Source organism: Aptenodytes patagonicus, chromosome 4 (genome assembly GCF_965638725.1).
Source record: "Aptenodytes patagonicus chromosome 4, bAptPat1.pri.cur, whole genome shotgun sequence".
Taxonomy (NCBI): Eukaryota; Metazoa; Chordata; class Aves; order Sphenisciformes; family Spheniscidae; genus Aptenodytes; species Aptenodytes patagonicus.
In genome coordinates this window covers 51371771-51389951 of record NC_134952.1, presented here as the reverse complement: position 1 = coordinate 51389951, position 18181 = coordinate 51371771, and the positions used below count along the sequence as shown (strand labels likewise).

The 18181-nt window shown below is 39.0% G+C and overlaps 1 protein-coding gene across 5 annotated transcripts in view; it reads right to left on the bottom strand.

Moving 5' to 3' along the window:
• Window positions 1-18181, bottom strand: part of SH3D19 (SH3 domain containing 19) — an 85569-nt gene that overhangs the window by 5277 nt on the left and 62111 nt on the right. For 4 of the 5 annotated variants that reach the window (XM_076336705.1, XM_076336702.1, XM_076336703.1 and 1 more), the window contains 11 exons: window positions 17185-17292; window positions 13666-13778; window positions 11287-11345; window positions 8725-8989; window positions 7322-7390; window positions 5949-6021; window positions 5504-5634; window positions 3084-3142; window positions 1183-1370; window positions 866-918; window positions 158-344 (listed from right to left, as the gene is read on the bottom strand). In XM_076336705.1, the coding sequence (XP_076192820.1) occupies window positions 158-344; window positions 866-918; window positions 1183-1370; window positions 3084-3142; window positions 5504-5634; window positions 5949-6021; window positions 7322-7390; window positions 8725-8989; window positions 11287-11345; window positions 13666-13778; window positions 17185-17292 (1305 nt within the window). The remainder of the gene's footprint in view (window positions 1-157; window positions 345-865; window positions 919-1182; window positions 1371-3083; window positions 3143-5503; window positions 5635-5948; window positions 6022-7321; window positions 7391-8724; window positions 8990-11286; window positions 11346-13665; window positions 13779-17184; window positions 17293-18181) is intronic. The other variant, XM_076336704.1, reaches the window with a different exon arrangement.

Genomic DNA, 18181 nt, shown 5'->3' with positions numbered 1-18181 from the left:
AGAGGGTGGTTCAACACTTAGTTTAGCTTTAGGATATTAAGGACTGTGGGGGTGTGTGGTTTGTTAATGCAATGGAATAGTGGGGTTCTCCCAGAACTCTCTCATGACTGTCACAACCCAAGGAATAATGAATTGCTGTCTAGTAGGAGCACTGTACCTGAGCGGGTCCGAACAAAAACTGCTGGGAAAATTCCTTCCTTTTCATTCAGTCTTCCTCTATACCACTCTGAATCTACTTGCTCCAGTATTTGGATGTAGTCTCCCTTTTTAAAGGATAAATCGTCTTTGGTTTCTGCTGTAAAATCATGAAGTGCTTCACACCACTCTACTGAGCGTCTGTTGTTCTATTCAAGTGAACAGAAGAAATGCATTAATTTTAGAAGCGTTAATGGAGCCCATAAGCTGATGGATACTGGTGAAAGCAGCTGTACAGAACACGGGTGTCCTGACTTTCTCTCATACAATAGTGTCCCTGCAGATGTAGACTAGAATGGCATTTCAGCAATTACCACAGAATTTCATCTAGGCTCAGACGCATTCCTTCGGTCTCATTGGTGGCAGGGGACAGGATTAATAAATTCAAAATTAGACCACTGCAGCAATACTTAAAATAGAGCTAAGAAGAATTTGCTTAAGCACAAAGGGTAAAAATTTACTTATGTTAATTTGCCAGAAGCTATGAATTCAATCAGTTTAGGCCAACTGTCATAATTCAAGATGTGACCATGCAGCACTGTGTGCTGTGGGAGTTGTGTTACATTCAGGTTTAAAGCTGTGCAGCTAATCTGACACTATAATAGAAAGTCTATGTAAATCTATGAAACGGCTATGTAAATTCTGTCCCTCACCTATAAAATTTTATTACCTGAGGAAGAGAGGAAGAAACCTCCACCTTGTTCTTCAGTGCTGCTCCTGTACCTACATAAGTGAAGGACAACTTAGAATAGCAGCAATGACCATTCAAAACCTTACCAATGACAGAGATTTTAGATATTCAAAGTGATTATTAAGAATAACTTCTTAAGACGTCCTACTATTCCTTCTGATTTTTTTAATCTGTCTTTTCTCCCTTTCCAGCTCCTTCCTGCATTCATTGTCCTTTTGGACTTTTCTCCTACATGCTGCCTATATGCATGCAGGACAAAACCACGTTCTTGAAGATTTTTGCAACCATAGTCATACCTGTTCCAGGCAGATCTTCAATTACTTCCACAAAGTTCAAGGGGAAAATTCCAGATGTGCCTCTGAGCTCTCCTTTGGCCCACTCTTCATTTACATATTCTTTAAGGATAATAGTTTCACCTTCTGAAAAACTGAGCTCATCTTTCTGATCTCCAATATATTCGAATCGTGCTACACATCTTGGGCCTCTGCACAAACAAAAGAGGAACTTACTTTGCTTTTTTATTATTATTGTCCACTTAATAATAAGGCAGCATTGTGAAAAATATGGATTGGTATCTTTAATTAAAATGATGAAAGAATGCACTGAAGATAGAACAGGTGGAAAGTTGGGGTCTAGCCCTGGTTCTCATTTCTGCTTTCTGAGGAGGATGAGTATGGAGTCTGGAGGAGCTGAACGCAACTTCAATTGCATCCCAATTCCTGGCCGTTACAGTATTTTGCATAAGACCCTATTTCTCTTCCAAACAACAACAACAAAAATATCAGTTTGTTTCTGAGCTACCTGTCCCATTTTATATTTTTGCCCATATCCAAGTACATGTCTCAATATGCTTTTGTTAAGAGTTTGATTTTTTTGAGCTAGCATCCAATTTAGATGCAGTCAAACATGGGTGGGGGGTGGGTGTCGTGTATTTGTCCCAAATCCCAAATACATGGAGGTTTCATAGGGGGAAGCTAGTTTTTATCTACTTTGACAAACTTTATTCCGTAAAATCTATCCCAGGCATGAGGAAATAAATTATCTATCGAAGAAAGAAACATCAATGCATCTGATAAATTTTACATCATTTGGTATAATACTGAAAAAACAAATTCATTTTTTTCCTCACTTAAATAGATTAATAATTTAATAAACTATTAAAATAAATTTAAGAAATTAAGAAGATTTTTGATTTATCAGAAATACTATGCTGGAAAAAAGTGTTAATAGGCTTTAATTCTTTCTATAGCACCACAGCATACAACCAATGTAAGAAGCTCGATTCCCACCCCTGTCCCCGACTCATATCTTTGCAAAAGCTTCAGGACAGAGCTAGCACTTTGTTTCTTTCTTAGTTGCAGAAGCAGCTTTTAAAAATAAAGTTTTGGTTAAGACAAGCCAAGCCCTATCTGAGGAACAAACTGAACGATCCCATTGATACTAGTTCCTGCCTCTGCCTGAATTTGCTTTAATTGCTGCAATGAATGATTATGAAATCCAATAAATCATCGTTGAGTAAAAACAGCAGGAAAAGTTGTTCCTTGCCCACAAATCTTAGTACAAGTTGTTTGCAAGTCAGAAATGAAAGTGCTTGAAGTACATTTGATAATTTGATCTGGGGAACTTCAGATTCACCTCTACAGTTATACACTTTTAAGTAGAGAAATCTATCTAACCTGAAGTTCAGCTGTATCCTGTCCCATTTTATCTTGTTCTTTCAAACGCATAGGAGCCCTACCATGTTACATCTTATGAGGATTCCGGAAGCAAGTAACAAGGCCAGGAGCAAAGAGAGGAGAGTGCAATGCTGCTGAAGTTAATATCGGTTCACAGTTTCTGTAACCAATTTTCATGAAAAATTGTGGGAAATGCTCTTCTAATACAGCTCGTAAGAGGAAGGAAAGTGAGTGAAGGGGACTATCTTTATATAAACATTTATTGTAAAGATAAAGTGATCTACCAATTTTTTGAAGCCATGAAGTGAGTTTTTAGGCTTTTTTTTTTTTACCTGAATATGACTCTTACTAAAACATCATACACTTTCAGTTTTGAGAGCTTACTTTTTAAAAATATATTTTGGTGAAGAAACTGTTAACCATATTAACCTCAGCGCAGATAACACCTGCTTCAAAGTTATCTTTCTTTTTACTTCCTAGTAAATCAACACAAGAAAGAAAATAAGATTTATCTGACTCACTTAATACATTGTGATGAACAGGGTATTTTTTTCCTGTTGCTTTCTTCTGGAACATCAATCTAATAAGACAACAAAATAAGTAAAATCTTCCATTTCAAGCTCGTGGCAACATAACTACAATAAACTTGGAACTGGTTAAAATAATCTAATTTTCAGCTAAGCATCAGCTCCAGTTATGACCTCCATGTGACACTCTATAGTCGCTGGCATGCTATGATATATGACAATATTAATGTAGATTTCGGTTTTGTATGCTGATTTCTCATTTGTCAATCTCATGCAAACAAGGAGCGCTATTTAATGTTTTCGGTTATGAAGCTGTTTTACTTGTGGTGTGATTGATTGACAGAATATGGGACTGCATGCTACTACATGTTGTTGCATTTAGCTCCCAACTTTCAATTGGTAATTGCTCTCTATTATTTACTAGCACAATAGATCACAATAGACAAAATTATTGTTTACACTTATCCTTTCTGGGCTTTGGTAGCCAGCTGTCCTCCAAACAAAAACACATCTATCTCACAAATCTCACTTGAATTGGAGAAATATAATTTAGAAAATCAATACACGGATATGTCAAACAGACAGCATTCAAGTTCTTTATCGTAAGAGGACTTCAATTGTATTTTTGGTGTGACACAAAGGATGATCTGTGAGATGTGTAACACTACAAGCCTGGAGACCCTGGCGAGGAGCTTTGGGTTACAGCTCACTATCGCATGAGCCAGTTCCCATAAAAATCAACAAGAATGTTTCATGAGCTTATGTGAAGGACTGGAGGAAATCATGCTGCCTTTTAGGACAAATAATCTTTGCAGTGCTCTCGCTAGAGGAGCTGGTATCTGTGGTGTTCTGAAGGTTCTATGGGAAGTAATAACCATGTATTATTGTTAGGTGTCCAGACCTAAGCTACTACCCAGCTCAATACTGTAAAACACACTATAGTGTATTGTATAGAGACCTTGTATCAAGATCAAATGTGACATGAACAAACAGGAGAATTCACTCAGGAAATTAGCCTCATGTACTGCACTCTTCTTCCTTTTTTTCTTTTTTTTTTTTAATTTTACTGAAACAAAAGATTTTTGCACTCAAAGGGTAATCACCTTTTATAACTAAAATAGAAATTTGAAACACATCTTCCCTAGCTTTTATGAAGTTGTATCTGTCTGTATCAATGCTGAATTTGACCCCAAATACTCATTCCACTGCTTTAACATAAAACCTTTTCTCTATTAGCCATCAGTAGTAACAAGAGCTTTTAAATTAAATTGTTGGTCTGTGTAGAAGCAGCTAATCAATTTAGCTAACAAATCTTTCTTGTGAAACAAAATCGAGTATCATTCCATTATTACTAACCCCGAGTTTAGTTTTTATTCTTCAGCACTTCTCAAATCTTAAAATTTTTCTCCAATAACACCGTTACAAACTAAACAGACACCCTACACTCTCAGATGGTTACCAAATAGTTGGTATTGTCCATGTAGCAGCAGTGCTCATCTCTGCCAGCTGTCCCGGCTCGGCACAGGCCCCTACTGTCTTTAATGCCCAGCCATACACCTTCACTGCATCCTGGTGTCAGTTTAGCATTCCTTCGTGTCCGTATGGCTGGTGTGGACAGCCCAACGGCCCTTTCTACTGTCACAAAACGGACTTCAATCTCAGACTCAGGCTTGCAATAGATTTGACCCAGCTTTTGACACAGTGAACCATACTGTATCTCTTTTAAAGATGAGGCACTCGATTGCTATTGGGCTCCAAAACAGCACCTGTCTCTTGCCTGCCATTTACTGTCAAGTGTCACATTCAGTGACAGGATTGCTTTAAGCTGCTCATTTGCAACAACACAATCTCCTTGCACTGTGTCAGCACGACCATTTGTGCAGCCACTTAGGCGAATTGATCCAGCTGGAAAATACATATTCTAGGAAGAAAAATAAACATGTTTTGTCGGGCCCAACTGCTGCCCCAACCTAGTTCACTACGTGGCTATAAAACTGGTGATTCCAGCACAGTTCAAGGGACAAGAAAATGAGAGAAGCTGGGGGGTTGGTGGGAGGCACAAAAAGCAACCATCTTACTGAGTGTTGATTCTTACATGCAGCTGTGAAAAATAATCTGCTCTGTAGACCCTGAGGAACTATCTAGGTTAACAAAGAGAATCTGGTAAGGGCCGTGATTTTCTCACTTGTCTTCAAATTAACAGCAAAATAATCCCCATAACACAAGTTGGTTGTGCCAAATCAAGCATCTTTCTAATGCCATACAAACAAGTTGATGTGTCTTCTGTGCTGCCAGAGGGAAAAGAGATTATCTAAATACAGAATGGAGTTAAACACACAGGAGCTATAGTAAAATAGAATCAGAAAACAAATGCAATAGGATCTCATGTAGCGATGTATACAAAGCCTACATACAACTACTTTAACAAAGCTGGCAGGAAATATCCCTGTGCGATTCCCACATTTTCCTCTGTACCACTCGGTATCGATTTTCTCCAAAAGACAAACGATATCTCCAGAATGAAGGTCCAAGTCATCAGCATGCTCTGTAAGACAGCATCATTTCAGTTAACAGCAGTTGTCACACTCACTGTTTTTCTCTAAGTAAAACCTTCTTAATATGAATACCACAGACAAAACCAGAATGAGTTTTCAAAAAGTCTTAACTATACCTGATAAACCAGTTAGCTTTAACTAAAAGACTGGCCCAACTATAGCTAAACCCATGGATTTGAACAACTCTACATGCAGACCTTGCAGGCTGAGCTTCCTCATTGTTTTTAAGCTCTAATTCCTAAGAAAATTCCCATTTGAAAGTCTTGGAGTAAAACAAGCTTCCAGAATATTCACATTTACTTACCTGCAGGAAAATCATGCAGGACTACAGCATGAGGTGCACTTGTGTCAGAAACTTTTGGAGGGTGGTTTGAATCCTGACAACAACAAATAAATTCAAGTAGTTTATAAACCATGGAAGATACTAACAGAGATTCTCTGTTACGTACTCTGAAAGTAATTTTCTGACTTTGGACACAATGTTGTTCTGGTATCAGAGAATCACCTTGGGAGGCAATGGTCAGTATTGGTCACACAGCTACGGGTCTGATTTCTGTATGCCTTTCGCCAGTGTAAACCAGAATGCATTTCACCAAATTCTACTTTTGAGCCAGTAAAAGGAAGGGAAGACATCTAACTTTTCCCAGTATAGACAAAGCCTCAGCTATCTCTATGGGTCAGAAATCTGGAGCACTGATAGCAACTCTCATTGCAAGGGTTGTGGCCAAATTTTGCACTGCTGCTCAGTACTGCGTGCCATCAGTTACTCTTCCTTGCTCAGAGAGAACCCCCCAGCCCAACTCTCCCCAGCACACTCAACAAGGGCAGCACATCTGCCGACTGCCAAGCATTTTAGAGGGGCGAGCAAGCCACTAGGCCTTTGCTTACAGGAAGATAATGCTGAGGGAAAATGACAATTTTGTATGGGATCTTTATAAAAGGAAATGATATTCAAGATGCTGAGCCTTCTTCTCTATCCCACCCACTAGGAATTTTTAGACTGTACCAATGACAATCACTGTGCGTGAATTACATTCGAAGTAATTCATTGCGTACAAAAACCCAACCGAAAAAGCCCAACATGGACAAAGATAAGGCCAGAATAATACGAATTACAACAGATAACAACAGATTGCACAGAAATCTATTTCAGCCATGTAGGTTTCTGATGATAATCAAAAAGGCTGCTCATAGCTATAATTTATGCTAGCTATTTAATATTAATACAGTCATGCCCTAAAAACAGATTAGGTTCTGTACAAGCAGAGAGAGGAAAATACTTTGAAGTCTCTATGTCAAAGCCAATTCACTGATATATCACGTACAGCACTTCATAAAACTACTCGCTTATCTTTTGCCCACTTTTCAGATACTCAGCCAAGGAAGTGATTATCTTCCTATGAGACAGAGGAACTTTACCAGTTTCTTCTCCCTTCTGGCACTCCAAGTAATTACTGTTGCTCTGCTCCATAAGCAGAATGTCCCTGTGCTAGAAGGCAAATCACCATTACTGGGTTTTGTTTTGGTGGTTGTTTTGTTTTCATTAAAGAAACACAAGGATTTAATAAACCACTATTAAATTTCTCAGTGTAACCTTTAAAGCCTAAAGCACTTGATACTTTAACGCAACAAGGGTCTTGCTCATTAAATATTTATCAGCAGAAAAAAATGCCTTACCTTACAGGACAGTTCTCCAGTGTTCCTAGGAAGACAATCTTCTCTGGCAACTCCATGAGGCACAGGTAGCTTGAATAGAAACAGAGGCAAATGGAAAAGTTTGTTTCACTTCTAAGCATCTGGAATTCCCACTACAAGTGAAAAAGGGCAGACGATGGAACTATTCAAACCACCTACTACAGGTAACTAATTTAGGAGTCCAGTGGAAGAGGATAAGCGCACTCGGAAGGCATTCAGAACGGACTGCTGGTGATATGAACTGCCACTTTGAGAAACCCAGGTGTTGTCATCCACTTTAAAAGTGTCTTAGCCACCTAACTGGTATCATACCATACGATACATGATGTTCAGCAACACACTGACACAGAAATGTATTCATTTGTCATGGAGGGCACTGGAAAAACAACCTGGGAGGAAAATTTCATTGACAGCAACACTTGAGGGCAGGGAATTACTAGTGATCTGCTACTGAAAAAAATCTCATCTACAAAAATACGTCCACATTTCTTATGTAAATAGGTGTGGCTACATCAGAGAGGAAGCAACATGCTTCCCTTATCTGAAAGCTGTTCCTACTATCAACTTAGATACATCTTTCTCTCTCTTGCTCCTCTGCTCCACCAAGGATCTAAATGCAGGAGTGAAGATCAAAAATAAGGCAACTGAAAGCTTCCACTTCATGCTGAATGTTGATGTTGTTCATGCTACGGTTGCGGGGGTGCTTTGTTTTTTTTGCCAACCGCACTGGTTCAAGCAGTCACCAGGTCTGATCACTGACCAGTTTCAAGTATCTGGGGAAAGACTCTCTCCTTTTTATCTGTAATGTTGATCTGTTTATATTTAATATTCCCTAACAACACATGGAATACCAAAAAGAAACATTTTTATAATGAAAAGGGATGGCATCAATAGGATGAAAATGTAAGATAAGTAATGTTACGTTCCTCACTCTTTGCAGGCTTGATTAAGCAAGGTAAACTACTTTTTAAGTTCTAATCCTCCCCCAATTTCCTTAAGCATTTTGACATATACAGGGAAAAACAATATACAAACACAATTATTTAGCACCATTTTATGTGCTGCAATAGAATTCAGAACTGGTGACTGTAAAAAGAACCCCCAAAAACCAAAAGCTATGCATTAAAGATATATATAAAAATTACATATATACACAAAAATACACACACATATATCTATACTTTGCATGTATATATTGCTTTCTCCAGTATTACCTTACAGGACTCATTACTATTTATCTATTAGTATTTTCTGAGAAAGATTACGCTGATAGATGCACTTTGAAAGCCACATCATAGTAACCTACCTTACTACCTTTTTCACTACTATTTTAACCAGCACTGTTTTATAAACAACAGTCTCAGATAGTATATCTCAACTCTCACCATGTATTTATTGTAGAGAGGATGACCCGGTTTAGGTCTAGGAGGTAATGCTGGATCTGGATTTTTAAAGACTTGACTTTTTGCTCTCTTGGGTCCCAATCTGAACTTGCTGGGTTTTTTATCAGGAGCAATGTCAGAAGTAGATCGCAAAAGAGCATCCTTCTGGGAGGAGGTCTTGGCTGCAGAGAGTTTTGGTGGAGGTGGTCTTCCAGGAACACCTTTAGGTGGGGGAGGTCGAGCAGGTATAATTTTTCCATCCACAGGCCTAAAAATTGGGCAAACCATCAGAGAAATATGCATATTAATAAGCCCGTCACCTCATCCTCCACCACAGCCCTAGTTATAGAGTATGCAATAAGGAAACGTGACTCATGATGACCTGGGCTGTAGAACATGTAGTATCTGAAGCTCTCCGGGAATACATGAACTCTTCAGATACTGGGACTGGATGATCAAGTCCTTAGATCCTTTGACTACATATTTCCAAGTCTGCTCACCACTTTCGCTTATCAACAGCCTGCCAGCTTTCTCGGGAGCCCACTACGTAAGCAGGATTTCTTTCAGTAATCTACCTTTAGAAAGAGCTTTGTCTGAAGCTGCCTCAGGATGGAGTTCTTCTAGTGGAGAGCTTCAGTGAAAGCCCTGAGAAACTGCTGATCTAGCTGGTCTTCAGGAATCAGCCTAGCTCATTCCTTGGGATGTCACTTACCTGAAGTGACTTTTGGGCCTCTGCTGAAACTCACTGAAAATGACATATGACACCACTTCGCACAATGGCATCAATAGCAGAATTTACCATTTTTATGCAACAGATGTTTACTGCAGAAATAAAACACCAGTGAAAACACTCGAGTTTTCTGGCAATGGTGGAGGTACCACACTCTCATTAGTGTACCAGTAGTTTAGAAACCAAAATCAGAGACTAGTAAATGACAGTGGTAATTTTAAAAAAAAACTTTAAAAAAAAAATCTAAAAAATCCCCCTTACCAAGCATTGATTTAAAAAAGCTGCCTATACAGTACACAAGCCATGACTTTTAGAATCAACGCATGTGGCCAAATCAATAATTTGCTAATTAAAAATCACCTCTGTTATAAACAAGCATTATGTATGCAAAACTTTGGCTTCCTGTTATTAAGAACCCTGGCACTACCACTACTCCAAAAATACAATATTGTTTGATTGTTATTGGGAAATCTTCAGCCAGTTACTGCAAGTTTCTGCTACAATCGTCTCTCTTTTTTTCATATAGTGTAATTCAGCATAATTATTTGCTTGTGTGAATTCCTCAAGGGTCTGTAAAAATTATCAACCACAACAAATGTGCATTAGTGGATCTTTGGAGTATCCTTCTGACATATTTTTGTGAATGTCACCCATCACTTGGGAAGATATTAGTGCTCTACTAATGCTCCTGATAAGAGTTCTCTATTACTTTTTGAGTATGGATTATTCTTTAAATTTCAAAAAAATCCACTGCTGTTCAACTTCCATCTCTCCCCTTTCTTGGCCTCATCCTAAACTAAGCATTTTTAATATTGACAAAAGGGGAAATTCCAAGTCAGACTGCATTAAGCCTGGAAACAAACCAACCCATACATTTGTAAGGCAACCCAAGTAAACAAGAAAACCCTGACAAGCAATTCAGAGTATTATTATTGCTTACTTTAAAAAAAAAAAAAATCCATTTGAGCAGAAGAGTGAAAGGACAAAACGTTTACTGCAGTTCCAGAGACCCTCGAGGGGCAATTATGAGGTGTTTCCTTGTCGGTACAACCACATTCTTTCCTGTTAATGAATACTTATTATTAAACTTAGTCTCCCAATAATAACTGAAAGATTCTCTTGTCCTGATGCAACAGAGCAAACTCTTGTGTTTAAACCCACTGATTTAGAGTGCAGATGCTGAGATAGCTGCAGTGGGTTAGCTAGCCAATGCCTTATCTCCTTCCAGTTTGTCTCTGGCATTTAGTGGACCTTAATTTAAGGCTGATCCAGCTACTTTTGCCTCTGCAGACCTTCTTTCTTGTGGGTTCAAAAGAACAAAACAACCAAGGTTATAACTGATTCTGCACCTTCACAGGCGTTTTAGGTCTAAAGCGAACTGTATAAACTAGCCAGTGCTTCTGGGAAGGTGCTGGCCCAGCATCTGCTCTTTTCAGGGTGGCAGCATCTGCCACCTTCATTCCTTCACCACTCAAACCCAGCCACAAGTGCAAGTGCTGTTGATCAAAAGGTCAGCAACATGCAGAAGGGGATGTTCTACGTTCAGCTGTGGGTGAAAAGGTTAAAGATGCAGAAAGGAATGACCGTCAGCAGCCACTGTACATTAGCTGAAGAGCTAAACAGCTGTCCTCCTATAATCTCCCTGCTCATACCGATAATGTACAAACAGGTATTAATCAGCTAGCAACTTGGTCCTGCCTATTTATTAGTGAGCATACTACCTACACAAGCCTATTGAGTTAGGACTAGAGTTGGTAGTGTCTACATTGAGACTAACCAGGCAAACTACCTCAGAAACACCACTTTTAAGCGAGTCACTGAAGAATTGCACTTACCTTGGGGGTAGTACAGGTTCTAGCTGAGGCACTCCACCCTGTTCTGAATGATCCAACTCCTACAAAGATTCAAAACAAAAAAGCCATTTCTTTAAGCCTAAGAAACAAAAATGATCTTGTTTAAATGATGCATTTCTTATATTAAATTATATCCTACAGACAGGAAAAACAAGAGTTTCTGGAGGTCTGGGAATAAAGTAGTAAGTATTATGGTGTGTTCTAGCATTGTGAAGTCTTGTTGGACATAGAGGGAGATGTAAATAACCTGGTTGACTACCTGAATCACAGCTTAAATTGTGCGTTAGGCATGACCCAGCCCTCTTTTCCTACTGCTTGGGAGTCAGGGCTTAAGAGCCAAATTCAGGGGAGTCATACAAATGTAAAATTTCACTGTCCGTAGGATCCCAACTGCTACAGTTACATTATCAATTTTGATTTAACTTTGACAGATGAAACACTTTGAACAGGCTTAAAGCAGAAAACATGACACTGATTCAACTTGCACAGGACAGCGTCTCTTGCAAATAACATTAGCTCTCATTAAAGAAGGCATCTAAGTATGTTTCCTAGAGATCTAGCAGATAAACCCTGGTGAATCTTGCTTTGGCAGATTAAGGCGTCACTCCTCCCAGCTGCCTATCCTGACCCTGCCAGAGATTACTACCCTGTAGCAGAGTCAGCAGAGGGGAACATGTGCCATGTCTGAAGGGCTTGGACCACAGTAATGGATTAACAAGTTACCATCCTTTCTGCCTCATGCTGTTCATTTTCATCCCAGTGCAAGAAAGTACTGCCAGCTCCACTGAACAAGCACAGCTGCTTGTGGAACAGCATGGTAAATCAGAGTGCTGAATCTGGGTTCAAAAGTATCCTTTTTGAACCAGTAATTTTAAATAGGTCTGAACAGTCTTGTTTACTTTATTAGGGATACATGTGCTTGAAACTGGTAAACAATTTCTGTGATTTTTCCCACCTAGAAAATACCTAGATGTATTTTGTGACAAAATTTTGACCCATGATTTAAGTCCCCAAATGAATGTTCCTGATTAAACGATCCTGATTAGAAAGAAAACAACCTGCCGCTTTCAGATGGGGGTGTTATCCTCATACCAAAAATTTTCCTCTTCTGTGTGAAAAGGAAGAAATCTGTGCCAACTGCTGCTTACGGTCAACAGTTTTTGCTGTTGCTGGTTAATCACTTCCATTGACAAACAATATTAGTTTTAGAAGCACAGAAGTTCTTATCTTTCCAAAGTAAGATTTAAATGTTTCAGTGGATTTGATGCAGACTTTTTCTTAAAAAAATCCTCTGAAGCTTACACATGCCTGTCACGATAACCTCGATGACACCGTAAAAGTTTTGGGGTTGCATTGTATAAAATGTCATTTAATGTCTTGTATGGGAAATTATATTTTCAGCATTATCCAGAAAAAAATGGGACCTCTATGAATAGCCTCTTCAATCATCACATTTAAAAACCCCTTTATCCTATCAGCAGAGGTAGCCACAAAGACATTTGTTGGCAGCTGTCCATCTAGTAAGGGCTTTTGATTTGATTTAATCTTTTTACTGCCTGTGGTTTCAACAAGATTCTCTACCATTGTTGCCATCACAGCACTCAATATTTAGAAGTTCTACTGTCATTTTCTAGTTTATTTTAAATCCCTTTTGTAAATCTGTATCAACGGGCATATAGGATACACAGCTACAATGTCTACTGTTACTATGTGCTCAGGAGCGAGGAGCAGAGCCTTACTTTCCAAAATAGATGGTTCTACTCAGGCTTTGACAGGACCAGTAGAAAACAACTAGAAGGAAATAGCTCAAGGGACGTGGTTTAGTGGTCATGGTGGTGTTGGGTTGACGGTTGGGCTCGATGATCTTAGAGGTCTTTTCCAACCTTAATGATTCTATGATTCTATAATTCAAGAAAGCAAGCTTCATTCACCTACAGAAAAGTTTCCTCTGCCTGGAAATTAGCACAGACACTGAGAGGTACTGTGTGTATGAAGGTAAAAAAATAAGTTTATAAAGAACTTTGACAATATTTCACTATGTAAATCTCATTGGACTTTGAACCACTTTGCAGTGCTTTTGAAACTAAATTGTAGAATATCCTGATTCCAGCTGCTAAATACAGAAAATTGAAGATAGATGTGATCAAAGTTCAGTAAAATCAATGAAGTGCTTTTCAGAACTGACAGCAGTCTAAATTACCTAATTAAATCAGAGAACGCAATTAAAAGAAAAAAGCCTTTTATTTTTGAGTAGTCCTTTTCATCTTTCAGATAACTTACTTTACAAATGCTTGAGAGTCACAAGAGATCTGTTAACCAACGCAGACAAAGTTGTAATACAGGAAAACAGTTCTAACTTACCACTTTTTTTACTAGGTCACCACTGTTGGGTTTTCCCACTGTGATATCGGAGGTGTTCCCAATAGGCTTTTCAGCAGGAAGTGGTGGAGGGCTATGTGGGATTTCATTTAAAGCTGTAAAAAAACAAAAGTTCCCAAATGAAAGTCTAATTAATAGCTTCTTTACATGGACCAACAAGAGGTAAGGGAATCCACCTTGGTTTGGGGCATTTTTTTGTGAACGTAACTTCCTTCCTCAAAGCCAGAGCAGCCAATGGGCAGGACCACTTAAAGACTAGTGAAGAGAAAAGGGACATGAAGGGAACATTGCAACTCTGAGGTTGACTTCAGGAGTACTTCCCATCCTGCATAACGGATCTTCACTTTACTCTCAGGACACCAGCAACTAGGGTTTCAGGGTTTCAGCTGCAATACTTGTTGATATAATACTAGACAAGTGGAAGAGTTTCTACACCTGGGAATGTCAGACTCATTACTGGATGAGTCTGAAACACCATCACCATCTCTCAGCCACATTTCTAAACTGGCTCACTGTTTTCAGCTGTCAGCTCCTGGAATATCCTTCAGGCTGGAAAACAGCTGAAGGTTATTTCAAGTAACCCTGAAAGATCAGGAGACTTGGATGGAATAATCTCCAGAAAGGCAAAGGCAAGAAAAGAAACCATTGCCTGCTACAAAATTCAGGGTGACAGAAAGAAAACAGAGATGGAAGCTCCCTGGTAGTCTTTAAGGAGCTAAGCAAATTTAGGACATGGAAGAGGAAACAGTACAGCTCTTACTAGGGAAGAGTGATGATGTCCTCAGTCTCAATAAAGAACACAAAAACCTGCTAATTATATGATATTTGCTTTCAACATCTCTGCCATTGAAACCTGGGAAGCACTTGGACAGGTTTTGCCAGCGTATTTACCAATCATTTTGTCTTTATATATTGGAACCTTGTCATCTATTTTACAATGTGTTTATGTACCAAGAAAATTCATTTCATACAAAGCACTTCAGACATATAAGCTCTTCTGACTTCCAGCCAGTCTTGGAGTTATGCAAAAATATGTGTAGACAGCCTGGACATTTATAGACTGATGACAAAAAAGAGGAGAGATTCTATCCAAATGAAAACTTTCAGTTGCTCATTTCATGAAAAGTACTCTCAACAAAGAAACAACACATAGGAAGGAGAAGTGTTGTTTGTTTTTAACACCTCAGTTGCATTACTATGATCTAAAACACTGGTGTGATGTTTAAAAATGGATCAGTTCAAGGATAAATCCCTTATTCTTAGGAGCAGGTCATGTTGGCAGTGACTAAGAATGGGGAAAAAAAGTCAGTGAAGTTCATGACTCTTCTAAGCTAGTATGATGGATGAAAAGTAAAACCAATACCTGACAGTAATTGCAAGAGAAATCTTCTCTCATCATACCTTACTGATATATAAAAAGCACGAGAGATTTATTTATTCACACTTCAAATCTTGATATATACACAGATGGCCTAAGTTCCTCGCCTTTACTCTTTATAAGACCAAAATTAAAGGAAATAAAGGAAGAAAAAAAACTGCCAAGAACTAGAAGGCAGGTGTTATTATCAGTGATTTCTAAGTGTAATAACTGAAGTGGAAGCTTAATGCTTCCTTTCTAATCACATCTCGACAAAAATGCTAATGCTAAATGAGTGCTTTACTGGAGTTCAAATTCTTAAGCATTCAGCTCTGTTCCCTTTTTGGTAGTGCTGGGGGGGAGGGGGGTGTTGGTTTATTGGGGGTTTTCTTTTTGGTTTGTTCTGGTTCCTGACAGAATTAATCTCCCTCCAAACCCACGATGGTGAAAGACCCCTTGTACTGAGATTATGTGGCCCTCTTACAAGGTAAATCCTACTATATCCATGTTATACCTTAGCCCAGTTGCACTTTTCTCATTTTTTAACTTGTAACAGCTTACTCTTCTGCAGGAGCTCCTATCTGACAAAAGACTACTCTGCTTTCTTGGAACCTGCTATTTGTTCCTCCACATCCCCTTAATCTTCCAGCCGCAGCCTCCCATAAAGCAGTCCTTCACACCCCCCTGACAACTGTAGGTAAGCACAGTATGACTGGCAGTCTCCTGTGGAAAGTTCAATTACCACTAGAGAGCAGCAATGGACCAGTTATCTACAAGTTCAAAAGAGAATCCAGCTCAGGAAAAAAAAAAGAAAAAGAAAAAAAAATGTCAGGTGTTTTTTTTTAAATGGAAATTACAATTTCCTTTGTGGAGAAGAATTACGTCTTGGGTTCTTTACAGTAGTTCATAAACATATTCTTCCAACTGAAAAAACCTTTTATTTATGATCAGGTATTAACAGAAAGACTTTTCCTCATAGCTTTATCTTCAATCTTTTCTGCATTTTTAACCATTTCCACTGCATTTCTCAGCTATGCAGAGGAAAAGAAAACCTAGTATTTTAGCAGCACGGGGGAGGGGGGGGGAGGGTAGGCCAAGAAGGGAACTCGGGAAATAATGAGAGAAAGTCTTAGGAAAAAAGCCACCTGGACATATAGTTGCTACAAGCTGGCTCTACACCTACTCAGTGTAGTAAAACATGACTTTGAAATATGAGTTTTAAGAGCTATCTTGTGACATTTCTCCCTAAGCTTTGAGAATAAGACATAAGGCTAAACAGAAGCAGGTACGTACTCCAGCATACAAAGATCAACAAAAAGACCTTGTGGGTCTCTGATAAATTTCCACTCTGAGACACTGTCAGTGTCATTTGTAAAGCTGTAAAGGATTAGAGGTGGAAGGCATTAGGGATACGGTAACTGTCAGAAAACCATAGTCAAGACCTTGACACAAACTGAACACATCAGGTTTTTGCATTCAAGTTCTCGCGTGCCTTTTTTATTCCCTCAACTGCTACCAAAACACTATTGCTTCAATGGCCACAGATTTCAAATGTAACAAGGGTCAAGGGATCTTTTTGATGTAAGCTGTGAAAACTATGCTTACATCCCAACTAAGCTGTGTTTGAAGCAAAGTTTAATACACTAATGTTGTTCCTTTGACAAGTGGGGGCCCTGCTCCCAGGAAGCTCGGGAGCAGCATTAAAATATCCTCAGCTGATGTCAGAACACAAGTCAATTTGACCAAAGGTACAGCTCAGTGATATGGTTTGGCTGACGAAACAAGCTTGCTTCTGCTGAAAGGGTCTCCTCCAGCTCTTCCCTGCCAGCCTTTAGATCCCCACACACACACTGTTTCACCTCTGATATGCATTAGCTTCATAAGGTTTGAGGGACATCAAATTTAGTGCACAGGAGGGAATCAGACGAGGTAGCTGGGAGGCAGGGAGCAGGGAACGTGACTCCCAGCTATTTCTCCCTCGCACCACAGCCCTTAGGTTGGCTCCTCTGTCTTGTCAAACTGTACCACAGGATTCCTTTGGCAGCTAATATAGCTTGTAAACAGCAACTCAATTAGTAAATAGTAAGTCCCACCTAAAATGATTTTCTGACAGATTTCTCAGACAATTTGGGAGAAGAGCTTACATTTCCCGGGTTTAGCTGGGATTCGGATCACAGTGGGTTTCCGGGCTAAAGCTGGTTGAGCTGTCTGTTCCTTTGCAGGTTCACTTCTGGTGAGGAACTGAAATGGATCTAAAAGGAAAAGAAAAACCCAACATATTTAATATCTATTTGTTGAACACAAATCTCACTGGGTATTGCTTTCATTATTAAGAACATTTATATTTCACACCCAAGAAAGTCATAAAAAAAAATATAAATCAGGCTGATACAAATAGCGTACTCAGCTCTTCATAAATAACATGTCTTTTCTGTACATCTGCAGTCATAGTTGACTTAACATAAACATGCTCCAGATGCCTTCTGGGATTATATAAGCCACTGAACGAGAGGAACTGCATTGCTTGGTAATAGGGACCTGAAATCAGGATGGCTTTAGGGAAATGTTTTCAAAGCAGTTGCTCTAATATGCAGACATAGCTGTGAACTCATTCACTAAAAAGTTTTAATCAAGAAAATCTTGCCAAAGCCAAACAGTCAGCACTGCAGCAGATAAAATGCCTACAGAAACAAAACAAAACAAAAAAAAGCATTTAAATATTACTGATTACAGAATGTCTTTGCTGTAGAACAACTGATTTCCTGGAAGATTCTGCATCATTTTGTTGATTATAAACGTGGTATCATGGGGGAGACTGGTTCAGACCAAGGACTGGGAGTCGTGCCTGAGCTCTGCCCCTGCCTGTATCACTCATTCCTCTACAAGCCTGTGCAATCATTCCATTGGTAAGACACGAGCAATGTTTTCTATGCTTCAAAAACTTAAGCACTGGTCTTTTATTAATAGGCATGGGAACATATGCGCATGTAGAAGGCAGCTGTAAAAATACTTGTACATAAATAAAATCCAAATCAATGGATTCTTTCTCAAGTACACCTTCATGTCAAAGAGCAATACTTTATTTATACCTCTTCTCTGTTGTTAACAACTGCTACCTTTTTCTCTGACATTACCAAAAAC